Raw genomic sequence first — 17421 nt, forward strand, 5'->3', positions numbered from 1 at the left:
GCAAGGGTTAAACAAATGTCAACGAAAAAACTCAAAGGAGTCAGCTGTTTACGTAAATCAAGCAATCTACTCCTTCCTATTTATTCATATAACAGCATAAAAATTACAAAAATCCTTTGTGTAGGATGGCGATTGGCGCTTTTCCCGCCGCCAAATTAGGTGTTTTGGCCATAAAACAGATCAGCAAACCCATAGCTAATGTTATAAAAAGTAACGCCAAGCAGAGTCCCATATTTCGAAAATATGTTTGTATGCCACCGGCTCAGTGTAAGTACCAAAAGATTTATGAGTTATCACAATGCTCTAAAGACGTAGACGATGAGTGTATCTATATATTTACAAATTATGATTCAGTCGAAGTTAAAATTAGACTTTTTACCTAATATTTAGACTCGGTCATTGGTACATACATACTTATGTTTGAAATGTTTGATTATCCTTGTGGAAACCATAATTAGTGCCTCACATAAAAAATAGTGTACATCTTTCGTTCCGGTTGTAGCGTACATTTTTTAATGCATGATGTTACAAATGTTATTATTACTTTTATTAAAGAAATTGTTTCCTGATTTTTATTACAGTATACAATTGGGTTGAAGTAAAAACGAAAATGTGGGCGCTGAATTTGGGCAAGCCTGTAGCAGTACCACCACTAAACGAGGCTATGGCTATTGAATTGGGCGCCAATTTGTTAGGTGAAGCCATTATTTTTGTGATAGGTGCAGCAGTGCTTATATTCGAATATACACGGTTTGTTTGTTATTGCATAATAATTAAGTAATTTATAAAACAATACATACATACACTTTTATTTACAGTCAATCTAACAATGAGGCGAAAAAGCAAGAACTAATGCGGCAGGAAAAAGCCGAACTATCATTAACACTGGCCGAAATGGGATTCCGTTTAGAACGCCAAGATGCACAAATTAGAGAAATGACACGAGCGCTAGCAGATTTAGGTAAATTTGTTGAACCCTACCAGTGTTCGCTGATGATGCTATGTTGTGTGATAATGTTTTGTTTAAAATCTTTACACGCTTTTTGTTTACCAATCATTAGAAAGATATTCCCTTACTATACTTTTTTGTGCCATATACCACCGACGTGTGTTAAGCATACATGTTTTTCGTTAATCGCGTTGAGTTTTTTTAAATCACTTATCAAATCTAATTAAATTCTTATAAATTTGTTGCTTATTTTCTCTCAGGGAAACCTATAAGTACGCCAATTTTGGCCCACACAACAGACAATAAAGCATCTTCAGCCAACACAGCTTTGCCTGCTATTTCTTCATTGAGCACAGAAACGCCAAAAAAGCCGGCGCAAAATGTCATGAAGCGAGCGTAGATTAACGAATTCGCTGTCAATGTGTATACTAATTTTAAGTGCTAATTTTCAATTATTTCTATATAGAATCACGTAATATATTCAAATGGACCCGTGAAACAATTGCTGAATACCAGCCTTTCAATCCAAATACTCCCGATCAAACCAATACCGTTGTAAAAGACTTCGAAGGGGATTATGATCCGAACGGTGGCCTACTGTATAGAGCATTAAATTTCTTAGAGACGCATGTTTTTGTGGACGGACGTAAGAGCAAAGAAACGACTCTGCCTGCAGCAGTTAGCAACGAATTAGACATCAAACCGTACGTACATGTGGAAAACGAAGAAGTACAAAATAATGTTACAACAAAGCAACAACTTAAAATGTCACAAGCGCAGTGACTAGCCAATCAGCGTGAATTACTCCAGTTAAATAATGAGCTGGCCAAGCTGGAATATGCCATTGAAACGGCTACAAAACAAAAATAAAACAACCGTTCTACAGTGTAATTATAAGTTTTTTACGTATTTGCAATCTTACTTAAAAAGTGTGTTACAATTTTCCATCCTGCCTGAGGATTTAATTTGCATTTGCGCTTAAAATGTGCTTCTTTGTTATCGGAACAAATTTAGTTCAGTACTGCACATACATATGTACATGTATGTTTCATACATTCTGGTTGTAAATATTTGCTAATTTTGTAGGACCAAAAAGGTGTTTTAATGCTTGAAATTTGAATAAAAAGTGTTAAAAAATATATATATTTATTGTAAAATGTTGTTTGATTGGAAAGTTAATATAACATTTGCATATTGACGATAAATTATTTTATTTAATAAAGAAAATAATTGTTAAGATATTTTTATCTTACATTTGGTAAGACGAAGAAAATGTAAACAAAGCAGAAAAATATTTTAGACTGTCAGTGAAAAAAGCAAAAAATCAAAAAGTTTTGTCGAAATGCCCGCCTTACCCGTGTTTAAACTGGGCATGTTGGCCGTGCGTCAGCTAAGTAAATATGTAGCGAATTTTATTAAGCAAAAAGCGAAGGATAATCAAATATTTCGAGAATACGTTTGTATACCACCGGCGCAATGTAAGTAAAGCTCCACGGCATATTCAATGCAACTCAAGATGTGTCTGCACTTGCATAGGGTACAACAGAATGGAGATTAGAACTAAGATGTGGACATTGAAGATGGGCAAACCAACAAATATACAGCCGCTGTCAGAAACAGCTGCCATTGATTTGGGTGCCAGTATGCTGGGTGAATTCGTTTTGTTCTTAATCTGTGGCGCTGCTGTTATATCGGAAGTCTCACGGTTGGTTGTGGAAACACACATTTTAGCTATAAATTATTAACGTGCTGTTAATATAGACAGATGCGTTCAGAACGTCGTAAAAGAGACGAAAAAGTGCAAGCAGCAACTAAATTAACAAATAGTATACTACAGATGGAAGAAACCATAGAACATCAGGAGCAGTACATACAAGAAATCAGAAAGGCGCTCAAGTCTTTAGGTGAGTTTAATAAATTATATTAGATAATTGAACTTGTTTAACAGCTGAAAGTTTATTTAAACCACAGGCAAAGATATTAAGGTGCCAAAGCCCGAAAAATTTGAAAGTAAATTATTGCGGCCACTTATTGTAACGAGATCGATTGATACGCAAGTTACGATACCAAAAAGCGATAAACAACTGCAGGTGACGATGTAATATACAGTTGAGCTCATCGAAACTCTTAAATTGGCAATAGAAGTCATATTTCATACAAATCACCTTCCATAACTCCAAGACTCTCTAAGTCGAAGTTTTTTTTTTGGTGGATTATGGTGTTTCGAGTGAGAGAAGTTCAAATGTATTTAGTTTTCTTTATACTTCGTGTTTGTAATGAAAACGTGTTGGTTGAAGGATTATCGAAGGTTTCATTTAATGATAACATATGTATTAGTTAATAGACTTGTTTTAATTCTCACTGCATAGAAAAAACTTAGTTTTATTTCGCACAATTTAATAAATACACATAATCAATTTAGTGTTTTTGTTGACTTAAAATTTAATGGAGTTAGAAAAAAGCATACAGTTATATATTTTATTATATTCTAAGTGTTTAACTAAACTTAATTTACGAACAGTCAACTCATTAATGATAAGTTAGAAATTCTACTTCACGTTTCCACATAGTGCACATAGCACTGCAATTTCCGCAAATCTTCCGGACTCTCGACGATTTCACGCAAATAGTCGCGGAAAACTGTGCAGATATTGTATAAGCTGCGTTTGACGCCATTCTTCAGTGTGATGAAATTGCGATCCATTTTTCGGCCATTCAAATTCACATTGTTCAGTTTATCCAATTCGGTTTTTAGTGTTAACAATGATTTGATAACTTGTGGTAGCGTAACTTGTACCACACCATATTTGTCTTCGGTCAGCGAAGCCGTACAAACACCGGCCAAACCTTGCACTATGCACAAAATCGTTTCCGAATTTGAGAGTAAATAAGCGGTTTTTGCGCCTTCTGGTTCGCCAAACAAGTAATACAAACCGGGTATCGTACGGAAAGCGGCACGTAAAGTCTGCTCAAATTGTTTCTTTATTTTTTCCACCTGATCGTGTATACGCTTGCAAGCTGGCGACATCTTCTTGACCGTCTCAGTATTTTCTTGACTAGTTTCCGTCATCATGCGTCTGATGCCGTAGGTCTCGTTGTACTGGCGTAGCAAAATCTTTTCAGCGGCTTCGGTGGCGGTGTTAGGCTTGATTGTGGCAAAAAGTGGTGCTGTTTTAACAGCTGTGATTTTTTTGATCGAAGCAGCTAATTCTTCGGTGAAGGCATTAATAAGGCTTAAGCACTGTGCAGATAGCTGATTCCAATTATATGGATGCGCACCTAAATATCAAATTAAAATTTAGTTTAAAATACCCAAAAAATTGAAATTAAGCTCACCTGGTACTGAAAGTGCAAAAAGTTCTTTACGCCTGCTATCCATTTTGTTGTTGGACAAATTAAACAGATCTCGTGCGCCCAAATTTTGCACAACTGGTACAAATGACGTGCTAATCGCATCCACTAAAGTAATTTCCTCTACGCCAGTACCACACAACACCGGTTTGCGTTCAATAATAAAAGCTATTTCCTCCGAAAGATGTATGGCGAAGAAACGATGCATCAGATGCATATTACTCAAAATTTGCGCCGCCAAGATCCAAGCATAGAACAAAAGTCGCACATTTGCGGCAATAGCAATAAATGATAATGTACTTTCATCAACGTCCACCGCGAAAACACCAGCAAAATAACGATTTATTAAACCACCAATTAGCCAGTATGCTAGTGCAAAACATATTGTGGGTGTGAAGGATTTCAATAATGAATTGTATAGCGTGCGATAAACGAGGGATCGTATACGAATTAGCATTAACTCCTGAATTATGGGAAATTCCAACTCGGGATCCGTGCGTAAATTCTCTTTGATGAAATGCAAACAAGTAGCAAATAGCCCCACACAAATCAGGAATAAATAACGGCTATTTACGCATTTTGTGCCAAAGCAATCACATACAATGTTACTGCAAAGATACAAAATAAATTAATCAATCTACTATATATATCGGGAATTACTTACCGGTAATCCACGTGCAAAAAACTGGTGTAAAGCCATGCAGTCAAGTAACCAACCAGTAAATGTAGCGTGAAAAACAGCGCTTTTCGTGGTGCCGTGTAGATGAACCATTGTATGCGTGTTGGATAGTAACGCTTTACAGCGAGAAATGATTTTCCCAATAATATGCTATATAAGACGACTGATCCAATCAGTGGTAAAATACTGAACCATGTATAGAACGAAAACAGCACACTTATAGTACTGCTTATCCAATTCAAAGGATGCAGTACATGAAAATTGACGAAGAATAGGAAAAATGCCAGTAGCAAATACTGCATAGCTATGCTGTAGGACAGCGCCAACATGCAGCGGCGTAAGCATAGTTTTTTGCACTCCACGATGATCGACATGTTGTTATTCGCAGTCAGTTAGTTGAATTGCAAATATTTTGCAAATGCGTGTTGCCGAATCTGCGGCACGTTGAGGTTAGTTTGAGTAGCCGGCTCAAAGTTCCTTTAGCAATAATTTTAAACTCTTAAACATTAATATTGCTTAAACAATGAGTAAAACAACGAGTAAATAATATGGTTTAAATTTAATCTCTTGAGCAAGAACTTTTAGCAGCAAGCTAATGTACGTTATAAGCGCCAATTTACAAAATCCGAACAGATGGTTTTGACAGCTGCGTGAAGTGCTGACAACTCAACTAAAAAAATAGTAGTGCCCAACAATTATTTGTTTCGTAAATTTTTTTAAGCTTTTAAGAAAGAAATTGATTTTAAATTAAATAAAAGTTTATTGCGTTCAATAATTGTGGAAATTTTATTATATATACGTAATATAAATCAAATATATATTCTGGAAATATTTAACACATAACAAAGTACGTAAAAGAACTAGCGCTTATTCTTTATAATAAACAATTATTGTTTAATAAATTTATTTAAATATTGTGCAAGTTCTTTTTTGTACATTATTTTGTCTTTTGTTTTGCTCATTTATTATCATAAGTTTCGTTACATCGCGTTTTTCTTCCACAACAGATGTCGCAGTGATAAGGTGCCGAGCAGCGAATATACGATGATAACGTACGAACAATGAACGAGCGAGCCAGGCACGAAAGCAAGAAAGCACGAAAGTCAGAAATATTTGGTTCTCACTAATGTATTGAATTTAGTGCCGAGTGCTTGTCCGCACAACGGTTACGCGTAAATTTTTTCGAAAGTCTTTGAAATTTGAGTTGATAAATGGTGTAAAAAATTCAAATAAAATTCCAATTGAGAAGAAAGTGCAAATAAAAATGAAAAGTTATGAAAAATGTGTTTCACCGAAAAATTTGCATAGCAAATTGCTGTTAAATTGATAGTCAAATTGGTGAATGAGTAGTGAGTGAATTTATATGAATGCGAATGGGAAGTGAAATAGTGGAAAGAGAAGAAAAATATTAATAAGAAGAAGCATATTGTAGCAACAAATATAAGTGTGAGATTACGAAGAGAAGAAATTTATATTCATTTGCGAAAGTGAATGAAATTATATTCGAGCTAATTAAACATGTCAAAAGTGTGAAAATTTATTCAAATTAGTGCAGCAACAAAATACCAATGCATAATGAAATAATAAATAATTCCAATAGGTGACAAAAAAGATTGCGCAAATGTGTGGTACAAAAATATTGCTATCAAAAAATGAAATGCACATATTGAGGTCATACATAGCAGAAAGGTGTTGAAATCGAAGTGTGCGCTAAAGGGGAAAGTATTTTCGTGCGTGTATGTATATGTATGTATCTCTGCAATAGCAACAGCGCATGTATCGCTTGTTGGCTGGCATTGGAAAAAAATAAAAACATAAACAGCTGCTGCGCTGGTCATTAGAGCAGAACACTTGCAAAAGCCCATAGGACTCACACCCCTTCTTATTGAATCGTCCTTGTGCAAGCATAATTAAGTACGTAAGTGCTCCCCGTCGTGGACAGGTGTACGTACAACAATATTAATCATTCAATTGTGCGATAACAGGCGTACATAATTAATGATTTCCAATTAAAAATACCAAAACAAATGAGAGTGAAATAGTGAAAATTTAATGAATACAAAAAGTGTCAGATATTGAAAGTTTCTTAAAAATTTCATATCAGCAATACATACAACAATTAATATTTGTCGGCCGCTGATATTCTCAAATTGTCAGTGGATACGTCCTTCAGCTTGATTAGTAGATGTGCATAAATAAATAATAAAAACTAAATAAATTGTCTAAGTGTATTCACTACAAGTATTACGGTAACTTGTGTATACAATTAAAGCAGGAAAATAGCGAAAACGAAAACGCGAAAATAATTCATTCCAACATACAAAAATACACAACAAAACAATTGGAAGTGAGGTGCATCTGTGAGCTTATGTCAGAGTGACTGCAGCTCTAAAGTCAAAAGCGTAAAAGCGTGAAAATCCAAAGAGCATAGCCGTAGCGCGAAGCGCACAGTGTGAGAAGCAGTAGCCAGCAGTCACCACAGCCGCAACATTTTTTAGGTGTATGTGCTCCACTCACCTACTTTCGCGCGTGTTGTTGCTTTTGTCAGTAGTGGCAGCAGTAGTAGTAGTGCGTCCCCCAGCGCTCAACACTAAATTGCTGCTATCAACCCACTAGCTCACAACAACAACACAGCAACGTTGTTGTCGCGTGTTTCGTGGCTCTCCTTTTTGCCATCGTCATATTCATGAGTTCGGGCTCTCGCGTTACGTATCGTTAACTCTCGCCTCTATCGGTATATCGTCTTCTTCTCGGTGGCAGTGTAAACCAACAGAAAAAATATTTAATTAAATCAAATAAAGTGAAGCTAAATCGCTTGTGCTAGTCAACATCGTTTTTCATTGTAAATAATAAATAAATGGCCTGAGCAATTAACACCACAGGCATTCAGTTGATTGAAATTAATCATAAACGGTGCCAATTCATTAAAATATTCAAATTATCGCTTGCCTCGTACGCTGAAGCAAGGTGTGTGTGTTTGTGTAAAAAGTGCGAGAAATATTGTCGTCTTTTAATGCTCTGCAAGCTAAAAATTTTTTATTGATCGCCGTTGACAAAGATGTCCGTCTGTATGTGTATTTATTGTGTTAGTGCGTTCATTTGCTAAAATCGTGTAAATCTTCACTGCTCGCTAATTGTTATCGTTGTAGCTGCATCAACACCCAGCAGCAGTTCATTTGCGATGCCATTGTTTTTGGAATATGAAGCGTTTGACTTTTGATGCAAAACAATTATTGCATAAACAGGTGAGTGGTTGCGCTATACGAACTAAATGAAGTTGAAGCGCTTGTGCAAACCGGTAGTAGGATGAATGTGTTATGCAAACTTTATAGCAATAATTAATCGTATTAATTACGTGTGTGTGTGTGTCTAATATTTTATTAATTTAAGTGTTACTAGGGCAAATATTCAGAGTATTCGAAGTGTTTTAAATTGTGTGAATAAGAAAAAAAGAAAAGTTCAAAATTCGGCCTTTATATCGTGAAAATAATCTGATTTAAAATCGTAGTTGACAAATGTTATTTATCTTCATAGTTTCGATGATGATGATTTTTACAAGATAAAGATTTTAAAGTAGAATAAAGAGTTGTTGGCCGACTTTGTTTTTGAATTTGCGAAATTACAGTTTGAATGTTTACTTAATTTAATTCGTGTCACAACATGTTTTTTAATGAATTTTGTGACGAAAAATTAAGCTTGCTGTTATATAATAATTATTAGAAAATTGTTTGGAATTTGAAAATTAAACGAAACTCGAAATATAGATATAAAAATCTAAGTTTTTTTTTAACAATATCGTCGAGGTCACAATATGAGAGTTTGCCTATGATAAATATTATTTTTTCGTTAGTGTTCAGATTTTGAATAAAAATAAATATTTTAAAAATATAATAAATATAAAAATAAAAAATCTAGGTGATTCAAAAATTCAAAAATAAAAGTTTATTTATAATTGAATAATATTAATATTAAATGCTTGTTATCGAAATAAAATGTATTTGAAATCTTGAAATTCACATATCAATGAGCTTTGTGCACAGTAATTAAAATTGTTTTTGCTCCAATTGTATAAATTTTTTCAAACAGTAATAAAATGATATTTTTATCAGTTATTAGCATGAAATTTCTATTAAATTTTAATCAAATATTGTTGATTCCGTTTAATTTAATTTAAATTTTTTATTTTCCATTTGGATTCAATCAGTTAATTATTTTAATGTTATGTTCTTTCCTTTAACTTACATTTCGTTGCGCAATTTTCTCTAGAGACCTTTTGTTGCTTTTTTTTTCAAGTACATGTGAGGGACGTTCCTATTTCAATATTACCAACTCATGCTGAAATCCTGTTGTATATATTACATATGTAACTTTACACCGAAATGCCAATGTGTGCGTGTGCATGCTAATTAAGATGCATACACAAGTGTCTTCTGAAGAAATGGTGAAATTCTTGAAAGTGCAACGAGATGACCTAATCTCTGTGTCTGTCACCAGTTGATGAAAGGAAATGTGCATATTAATTGCATACATACTTACATATGTCTGTGTGTGTGTAACTCTACACGCCAGCAGAAACAACCACTTGTGTGTTCTCATATGGCGCACACACTTGAAAACATATGTAAATCTTTTTTTAAATAAGAATTACTATAAAAATGAAATTGAGGCGTTAACGCCAGTGGCACATCTACATGCATGAATACATAAATGTAGGTATGTATGTGCCTACATGTCATCCTGGCGTCGTAGGCAACATTTTTCTACTGACTCATCGAAATTTCACAAAATCAATGTATCGGAATAAATATTTGGAATAACCCGCACTGATTGAAGATAATCCGAAATTTAGTCATCACTGCGCAACACTTGAAAGTGAAGCCTCGAAACAAAAATTAAAATTACCTGCTCCGGATTAGAAGGCCAAATAGGGAAGGAAGAACAACAAACATTTAAGGAAAATATACAAATGCAACATTTTGTACCCTGCCAAGTAGATGTCTGTCTACAAAAATAGTGTGTGTGTCTGTAGAAGAACCCATATGGTCGCTTGACGGCCCGAACGTTTAGTGTGTGAAATACATAGATGTGTGTGTGTGTGTGCATGTGTGGCAGGTAGCTGTTGTTGAAAGGTAAACTATTTCGGGCGCGTTCTCCGCAGATTTCTGACAGTTCATTGAAAAGTCACAAAAATTAATGGATTTTTGAGTTTATAAACGAGAGTGATATGTGTTAAATATGCTAAATAACCAAAACAAATTTCATACATTTTTGTTTTTGTTTGTTGATTGATGTGTTAATAGTGTTTAACCACAAATTAATGAACTTTTATTTTCTTCTTATTCTCGCTCTTTTCAGAAAACATTGTGTGTGTAATTCTTATTGAAGTGTAATTTGTGCATTTAGAATGGCTGCCGCTAGTGCCGGCCAACAATTGCACCAGCAGCAGCAACAACAACACCAACAGCTGAATCATCCACATCAACAACAACAGCAGCAGCAAGATCTAAATGCAATTGGATTGCGACAATCATTTCAGCAATCAATGAAACAACAACAACAGCAGCAGCAGCAGCAACAGCATGCCCTGACATTGCAACAACAGACACAGGTGCTGCAGCTGCCACAGCAGCAGCATCATCAACAACAAATGCAACAACATATACAGTTGCAATTGCAACATTTAAATAATGGACAACAGCAAATGCTGCAACAGCAACAGCAGCAGCTACAATTGCAACAGCATGCACATCAGCAGCAGCAACAACAATTGCGTGCCACAAAATTTACAACGCGTGTCGCTTCCAATTCACCGCTGTTCGCGCAACAACAACTGCAGGAACAACAACTGCAACAGCAGCAGCAGCACCAACAACAACAATTACAGCTGCAGCGCCAACAGCCACAGCAACAACACACGCTCACGCAAAATATACCAACCGGCTTGGTGAACGGTGGTGGCAATGTATTTGCTGCAAGCAATGGTGCAACACGCAGCCAATCAATGAATATTTATCAGCAATCACAACAAAATAACATAGCAATGCAGCAGCAGCAGCAGCAGCAGCAACAGCAACTACGACTGCAGCAAAATCAACAACAACAACAGCACCCGCTAAAAGTGAATAATAATGTTGTGGCAGCGCCACCTACTATTGCCTCACGTCAACATATTACCATAACCAATAATGCCCCTACCACCCAAAATGTGAGTGTTGCTGCTGCATCAGCTGTTACTACGGCAACAACAACAAACTCCACCGTAGGGCAGCCAAGTGCTGCCAGCGTTACTAATGCTAACTTGGCACCGGGTTGGCGTCGTCAGGCCAATAATGATGAAATCATCTACATAAGGTGAGTACACATTTCTGTAGAAAACTCATTTCGTTGTAATAATAGCAGTGGATCGTTGCAAAAATATAATTTGTTTAATGAAGTTTAGGTTTCTTTAATGAGACACCACGTTATATACCACGTATAAGTTCATTCTTCTCTAGAGTATATCTGGGAGATGGGGTTATGTGTAGAAGTTCACGCAAGTGAGTAAAGTTTCTGACTGCCATTCACTTGGAGGTGGCCAGGAACGATTATTTTGCATATGGCTCAAGCAGCTCACGATTTCTGGCCTTAGACCAAGTATCCTCTGGGGAGCCAATAGACATCCGTTTGGAGGCGAGAAAAAGTAAGAAGTATGTATGTATGTGATTGGCGTTGCAACCGTTTAGCCGGTTATAGCCGAATCGACGATAGTGCGCCACCTCTCTCTCTCGCTCTCCACCTGGTCCCTCCAACGGATTGGAGGCCTTCCCCTTCCTCGGCTTCCTCCGGCGGGTACTGCATCGAACACTTTCAGGGCTGGTGTGTTTTCGTCCATTCGGACAACATGACCTAGCCAGCGTAGCCGCTGTCTTTTTATTCGCTGAACTATGTCAATGTCGTCGTATAACTCGTACAGCTCATCGTTCCATCGTCTGCGGTATTCGCCGTTGCCAATGTTCTGAGGACCATAAATCTTGCGCAAAATTTTCCTCTCGAAAACTCCTAGTGTCGTCTCATCTGATGTTGACATCGTCCAAGCTTCTGCACCGTAAAGCAGGACGGGAATGATAAGCGACTTGTAGAGCTTGATTTTGGTTCGTCGAGAGAGGACTTTACTGTTCAATTGCCTACTCAGTCCAAAGTAGCACCTGTTGGCAAGAGTTATTCTGCGCTGGATTTCGAGGCTGACATTGTTCGTGTTGTTGATGCTGGTTCCCAGGTATACGAAATTATCTACGACCTCGAAGTTATGACTGTCAACAGTGACGTGGAAGCCAAGACGCGAATGCGCCGACTGTTTGCTTGATGACAGAAGATATTTCGTCTTGTCCTCATTCACCTCCAGACCCATTCGCTTCGCCTCCTTATCCATGCGGGAAAAAAGCAGAACAAACGGCGCGGTTGTTACTTCCGATGATATCAATATCATCGGCGTACGCCAGGATCTGTACACTCTTGTAGAAGATTGTACCTTCTCTGTTTAGCTCTGCAGCTCTTATAATTTTTTCCAGCATCAGGTTAAAGAAGTCGCACGATAGTGAGTCACCTTGTCTGAAACCTCGTTTGGTATCGAACGGCTCGGAGAGGTCCTTCCCAATCATGACGGAGCTTTTGGTGTTGCTCAACGTCAATTTACACAGCCGTATTAGTTTTGCGGGGATACCAAATTCAGACATCGCGGCGTAAAGGCAGCTCCTTTTCGTGCTGTCGAAAGCAGCTTTAAAATCGACAAAAAGGTGGTGTGTGTCGATCCTCTTTTCACGGGTCTTCTCCAAAATTTGGTGCATGGTGAATATCTGGTCAGTTGTCGATTTTCCAGGTCTAAAGCCACACTGATAAGGTCCAATCAGTTTGTTGACGGTGGGCTTTAGTCTTTCACACAGTACGCTCGATAGAACCTTGTATGCGATATTTAGGAGGCTGATCCCACGGTAATTGGCGCAGGTTGTGGGATCTCCCTTTTTATGGATTGGGCAGAGCACACTGAGATTCCAATCGTCAGGCATGCTTTCTTCCCACCATATTCTGCAAAGAAGCTGATGCATGCACCTTATCAGTTCTTCGCCACCGTATTTGAATAGTTCTGCCGGTAATATATCGGCCACCGCTTGTTGTTCTTCAAGCGGGTAATTGCTATTCGAATTTCTTCATGGTCGGGTAATGGAACATCTGTTCCATCGTCATCGATTGGGGGATCGGGTTCGCCATCTCCTGGTGTTGTACTCTCACTTCCATTCAGCAGGTCGGAGAAGTGTTCCCTCCATAATCCCAGTATGCCCTGGACATCGGTTAGCAGATTACCACCTTGGTCTCTACATGAGGATGCTCCGGTCTTGAAACCTTCGTTAAGTCGCTTCATTTTTTCATAAAATTTTCGCACATCCCCTGTGTCTGCCAGCTTCTCAAGCTCTTCGTACTCACGCATTTCAGCCTCTTTCTTTTTTTGTCTGCAGATGCGTCTCGCTTCCCTCTTCAGCTCTCGGTATCTATCCCATCCCGCACGTGTTTTGGTCGTTTGCAACGTTGCGAGGTAAGCAGTCTGTTTTCTCTCCGCTGCGTGACGGCACTCCTCATCGTACCAGCTTGTTTTTTGTCGTTGCCGAAAACCAATTGTTTCGGCTGCAGCGGTACGCAGTGAGTTTGAGATGCCGTTCCACAGTTCCCTTATACCGAGATGCTGATGAGTGCTCTCAGATAGCAGGAGTGCAAGTCGAGTAGAGTATTTCGTGGCTGTCTGTTGCGATTGCAGCTTTTCGACGTCGAACCTTCCTTGTGTTTGTTGACGGGCATTCTTTGCTGCACAGAGGCGGGTGCGTATCTTCGCTGCGACCAGATAATGGTCGGAGTCTATATTTGGTCTTCGGAGCGTACGCACGTCTAAAACACAGGAGACATGTCTTCCGTCTATCACAACGTGATCGATTTGGTTCCGCGTGTTTCGATCAGGAGACAGCCAAGTAGCTTGATGTATTTTCTTATGCTGGAATCTGGTACTACAGACGACCATATTTCGGACCCCAGCGAAGTCGATCAGCCTCATACCGTTTGGCGATGTTTCGTCATGGAGGCTGAATTTTCCGACTGTTGTGCCAAAGACACCTTCTTTACCCACCCTGGCGTTAAAATCGCCAAGCACGACTTTTACATCGTGGCGGGGGCAGCGCTCATAGGTACGTTCTAGGCGCTCATAGAAAGCATCTTTGGTCACATCGTCCTTCTCTTCCGTTGGGGCGTGGGCGCAAATCAGCGATATGTTGAAGAACCTCGCTTTGATGCGGATTGTGGCAAGACGTTCATCCACCGGGGTGAATGCCAGGACTCTGCGACGGAGTCTCTCTCCCACCACAAATCCAACACCAAATTTGCGCTCCTTTATATGGCCGCTGTAGTAGATGTCACAAGGACCCACCTTCTTCCATCCTTGTCCCGTCCATCGCACTTCTTGGATGGCGGTGATGTCAGCCTTGAGTCGTATGAGGACATCAACCAGCTGGGCAGAGGCACCTTCTCAATTAAGGGTCCGGACATTCCAAAGAAGTAAAGGATTCCAAAGTAAGAAGTAAGGATTGGAAATACAAAGCAAAACCAGGGAAGCGTCCCATCTGATCTTTCCTCTTTCTCCCACGGACCTGGAATAATGAACGACTTGTAGAGTTTGGTTTTAGTTCATCGAGAAAGGGCTTTACTTTTCAATTGCCTACTGAGGTCAAAGTAAAATGCCTGAAACTTGCAGCGAAGTATATCCTTATTTCGCTACATTTTCAAAAAACAGGTTGTCACACTGTTTCAATATTGCACCTCTAATATTTCACCCGCTACCTGCTTTTCCAATTGCTCCACTGACCAACATTCCGTTATTAATCAACTATTATATCCAAATATACCATTGATAAGCCTTAAAATAACACCTATTAGTAGCTGCATACCCTCATACTCTGCTTTGCATAAATGAGGCCTCCACTGCATACCGCCCATAAGTCCTTAATCCCATTTGTAAGCCGTGTAACCTGAAGATATTTGCACACATTAGCCATTTGCATGACGTTCATATGTACTAAGTGGTTATTCAATAATCAATTAATATTTGATGACAGTGAGATAGTACACTTGTTCTTGTATATGGTTGTATGTACGCCACAGTATTTGTAGTGTTATAATTAACTGTTATTTGTTACCTTTACTTATGCACTGTATATAGTAAGCTGAAGTGATTCAACTAGGAAAATCATTGGAAAAATCAATGTTGAGTACATACCTTCATTCTTATGTATAGTTACATATGTATGTACACACTAAATATTTTTTTAAATATGCGAACACCATTATTGTCAATAGCATTTAACTTAAGCGTTTGCAAATAGCTAAAGCAATTAGTGTAAGTCAATAATCATTAACATGATTACGTTCGCCTAGGCAGCGGTAAATACGAGCCAAGGTTACAGGTAATGCCAAATTAATGAGAAATTGAATTAAGGGTGCGTAAATAGACTCGTTTAAATTTCTTTTAAATTTTAAATTAAAAAATATTTTTTAAATAAAAAATGCAATTATTTTTTTGTAGTCTTTTAATTTTAATTCTTGTTATTGAAAATACATTTTTTTCATTATTAAAATTATTTTTATTTTCAAAATTATTTTTTTTTTTCTAAATTTATTTTTTTTGTTTTTATAATTACAATTTTAATTTTTGTTCTCTATTTTAAAATTATTCTTGAGCACTTTCGCAAAATTCCGGCAGCTGTTTTACTTTTGAACAAGCCCGTTTCATGCACATACACACATACATATGTATGTACGTGCCTTAAAGTAAACATTCGGCGTCAACTAGGAGCACCGACGGGTGTGTAGAACATATTCAAGGTGTGTTTATCCATTCGACGAATTCATCTTTATTTCATTGGCCTTACGTTTTTGCGCGTGCAAGCATACAATGTATGTACATATGTATTTTGCACATAAAACTTAAATATGTATGCATATTGAAAATAAAACCACTTGGTGCTCACCCATTTGGCCGTGTTTCACTACATGTTTCACGAGTGGTGTCGCTTGACTTCCAACACGCATTCCCCCTCCTGGTTTATTGTGCGATTTAGGTAAACATGCATGTTTTGTGTTGTGTTGTGGAGCGTTGTGTTTTATTTTCCTTGCCGAAGCATAAACTACACGAGTAGTATCTGCCAAAAGCAAATATTTACTTATGGTATCTGATATCAAGTATAATTACAAATAACTCATAAGCTACAATAACGCAAGAGCTTTTTTCATACAACATAACATCTTTTCAGCATTGACTCGGTATCACACTCGTAGATACATACGGACATCTGTGTGCGGGTATCTACATACTTTGTTTACATTATGTTTGCTGTTTGGCTCGTTGATTGCTTGTTCGGTTGTTCGATTATTTGCTAGTGTTGTTGTGCAAATAAAAGTTGTTTGTTTGTTGTTGTTGTGTCTTGTTCAAAGTGTTGCACGGTCGAGTGCCTATACGGCAGCCGTATAAACATCTGCTTTTTCAGATGCCTGTCATTTGCAAATGCGGTAGTAACGCATGCGGGAGGCATGTAGCAATAAAATTAACACCACAAACAAGTCAGCGACAGTCCCGACACTTAAAACTACATACACTCCTACATATTTGGGGTGTCACGAATTTGTAGTTAGTAGGAAGCTTTCGCAAACGCTTTAAACACCGTTACTTTTATGGAGAGTCATAAAATTGGGTTTCTTTTTGTTTGTTTCGAACACTAACGAAATTCCACGAATCTATTTTATCATGTAAGCAAATATTTGCGTTATTGAACCAAATTAACAAAAAATGGTTGCTGATTCCTTAACTTGAAATTCTTCGAATACAAATTAATTATTCGTACTGCTCTCTTTAATATTTACCACTGCAAAGCACTTCTACTGAAATTTGTAGCACCGAGTAGCTGTCAAATTATGTCACTTCAGCTTAAGAGTTAATTGTGAATGCTCCTCATAAATGCCAAACAAACAAATCTTATTTACCACACAATTCTGATATGTCACTTTCGTTATGTTGCGTATATACAGTATCTAATAATAGTATTTAGTGTATCAGCATTTTATGAGCCATTCTTATCTGTGCTCACAAATGTACCTACAAGTAGATAAACATACAATTAGTCTGTTATTAATGTATCAAATGAAGTAGCTTGCTTTACAACCGAGAAAAATTATGTACGTACTAAATTTAAGCTCCATTATTTTGATGGTTTCATGTTTTCGAAATTGAAACAGTTATGTAAATATTGTTAAGTAAGCCTAGACCTAAATTTAAGTTGATTGCTAGTGACATACATTACTACATTTCTCAATCTAGTATTATTATGAGAGATAGTGTTATGTATGTATAATGTGCTCCCTTGAAATACTAACT

General features: G+C 37.5%; 4 protein-coding genes across 6 annotated transcripts in view; 3 read left to right on the forward strand and 1 right to left on the reverse strand.

Moving 5' to 3' along the window:
• The first annotated feature begins 11 nt into the window (after positions 1–11).
• Positions 12–2090, forward strand: LOC105216789 (putative OPA3-like protein CG13603). The gene is made up of 4 exons (XM_011191446.3): positions 12–267; positions 582–750; positions 819–961; positions 1416–2090. The coding sequence occupies exons 1-4, from the start codon at positions 126–128 to the stop codon at positions 1730–1732; spliced, it is 771 nt and encodes a 256-aa protein (XP_011189748.2). The 5' UTR covers positions 12–125; the 3' UTR covers positions 1733–2090.
• Positions 2091–2177: 87 nt separating this feature from the next.
• On the forward strand, positions 2178–3353 carry LOC105216790 (putative OPA3-like protein CG13603). Its single transcript, XM_011191447.3, has 4 exons — positions 2178–2427; positions 2486–2654; positions 2711–2853; positions 2921–3353. The coding sequence occupies exons 1-4, from the start codon at positions 2292–2294 to the stop codon at positions 3049–3051; spliced, it is 579 nt and encodes a 192-aa protein (XP_011189749.1). The 5' UTR covers positions 2178–2291; the 3' UTR covers positions 3052–3353.
• Positions 3354–3366: 13 nt separating this feature from the next.
• On the reverse strand, positions 3367–5646 carry LOC105216791 (nucleoporin Ndc1). The gene is made up of 3 exons (XM_011191448.3): positions 4965–5646; positions 4286–4908; positions 3367–4228 (listed from the first exon to the last, which is right to left on the reverse strand). The coding sequence occupies exons 1-3, from the start codon at positions 5351–5353 to the stop codon at positions 3504–3506; spliced, it is 1737 nt and encodes a 578-aa protein (XP_011189750.1). The 5' UTR covers positions 5354–5646; the 3' UTR covers positions 3367–3503.
• A 419-nt stretch (positions 5647–6065) lies between these two features.
• Positions 6066–17421, forward strand: part of LOC105216792 (polyhomeotic-proximal chromatin protein) — a 292260-nt gene continuing 280904 nt past the window's right edge. The window contains exons 1-2 of one of the 3 annotated variants that reach the window (XM_029043198.2): positions 6066–8224; positions 10335–11330. In XM_029043198.2, coding sequence (XP_028899031.2) covers positions 10384–11330 — 947 coding nt within the window. In that variant the 5' untranslated portion in view covers positions 6066–8224; positions 10335–10383. The remainder of the gene's footprint in view (positions 8225–10334; positions 11331–17421) is intronic. The other 2 variants (XM_011191452.3, XM_011191450.3) reach the window with 2 other exon arrangements.

The sequence above is a fragment of the Zeugodacus cucurbitae genome, chromosome 2, assembly GCF_028554725.1.
Source record: "Zeugodacus cucurbitae isolate PBARC_wt_2022May chromosome 2, idZeuCucr1.2, whole genome shotgun sequence".
In the NCBI taxonomy this organism is placed as follows: Eukaryota; Metazoa; Arthropoda; class Insecta; order Diptera; family Tephritidae; genus Zeugodacus; species Zeugodacus cucurbitae.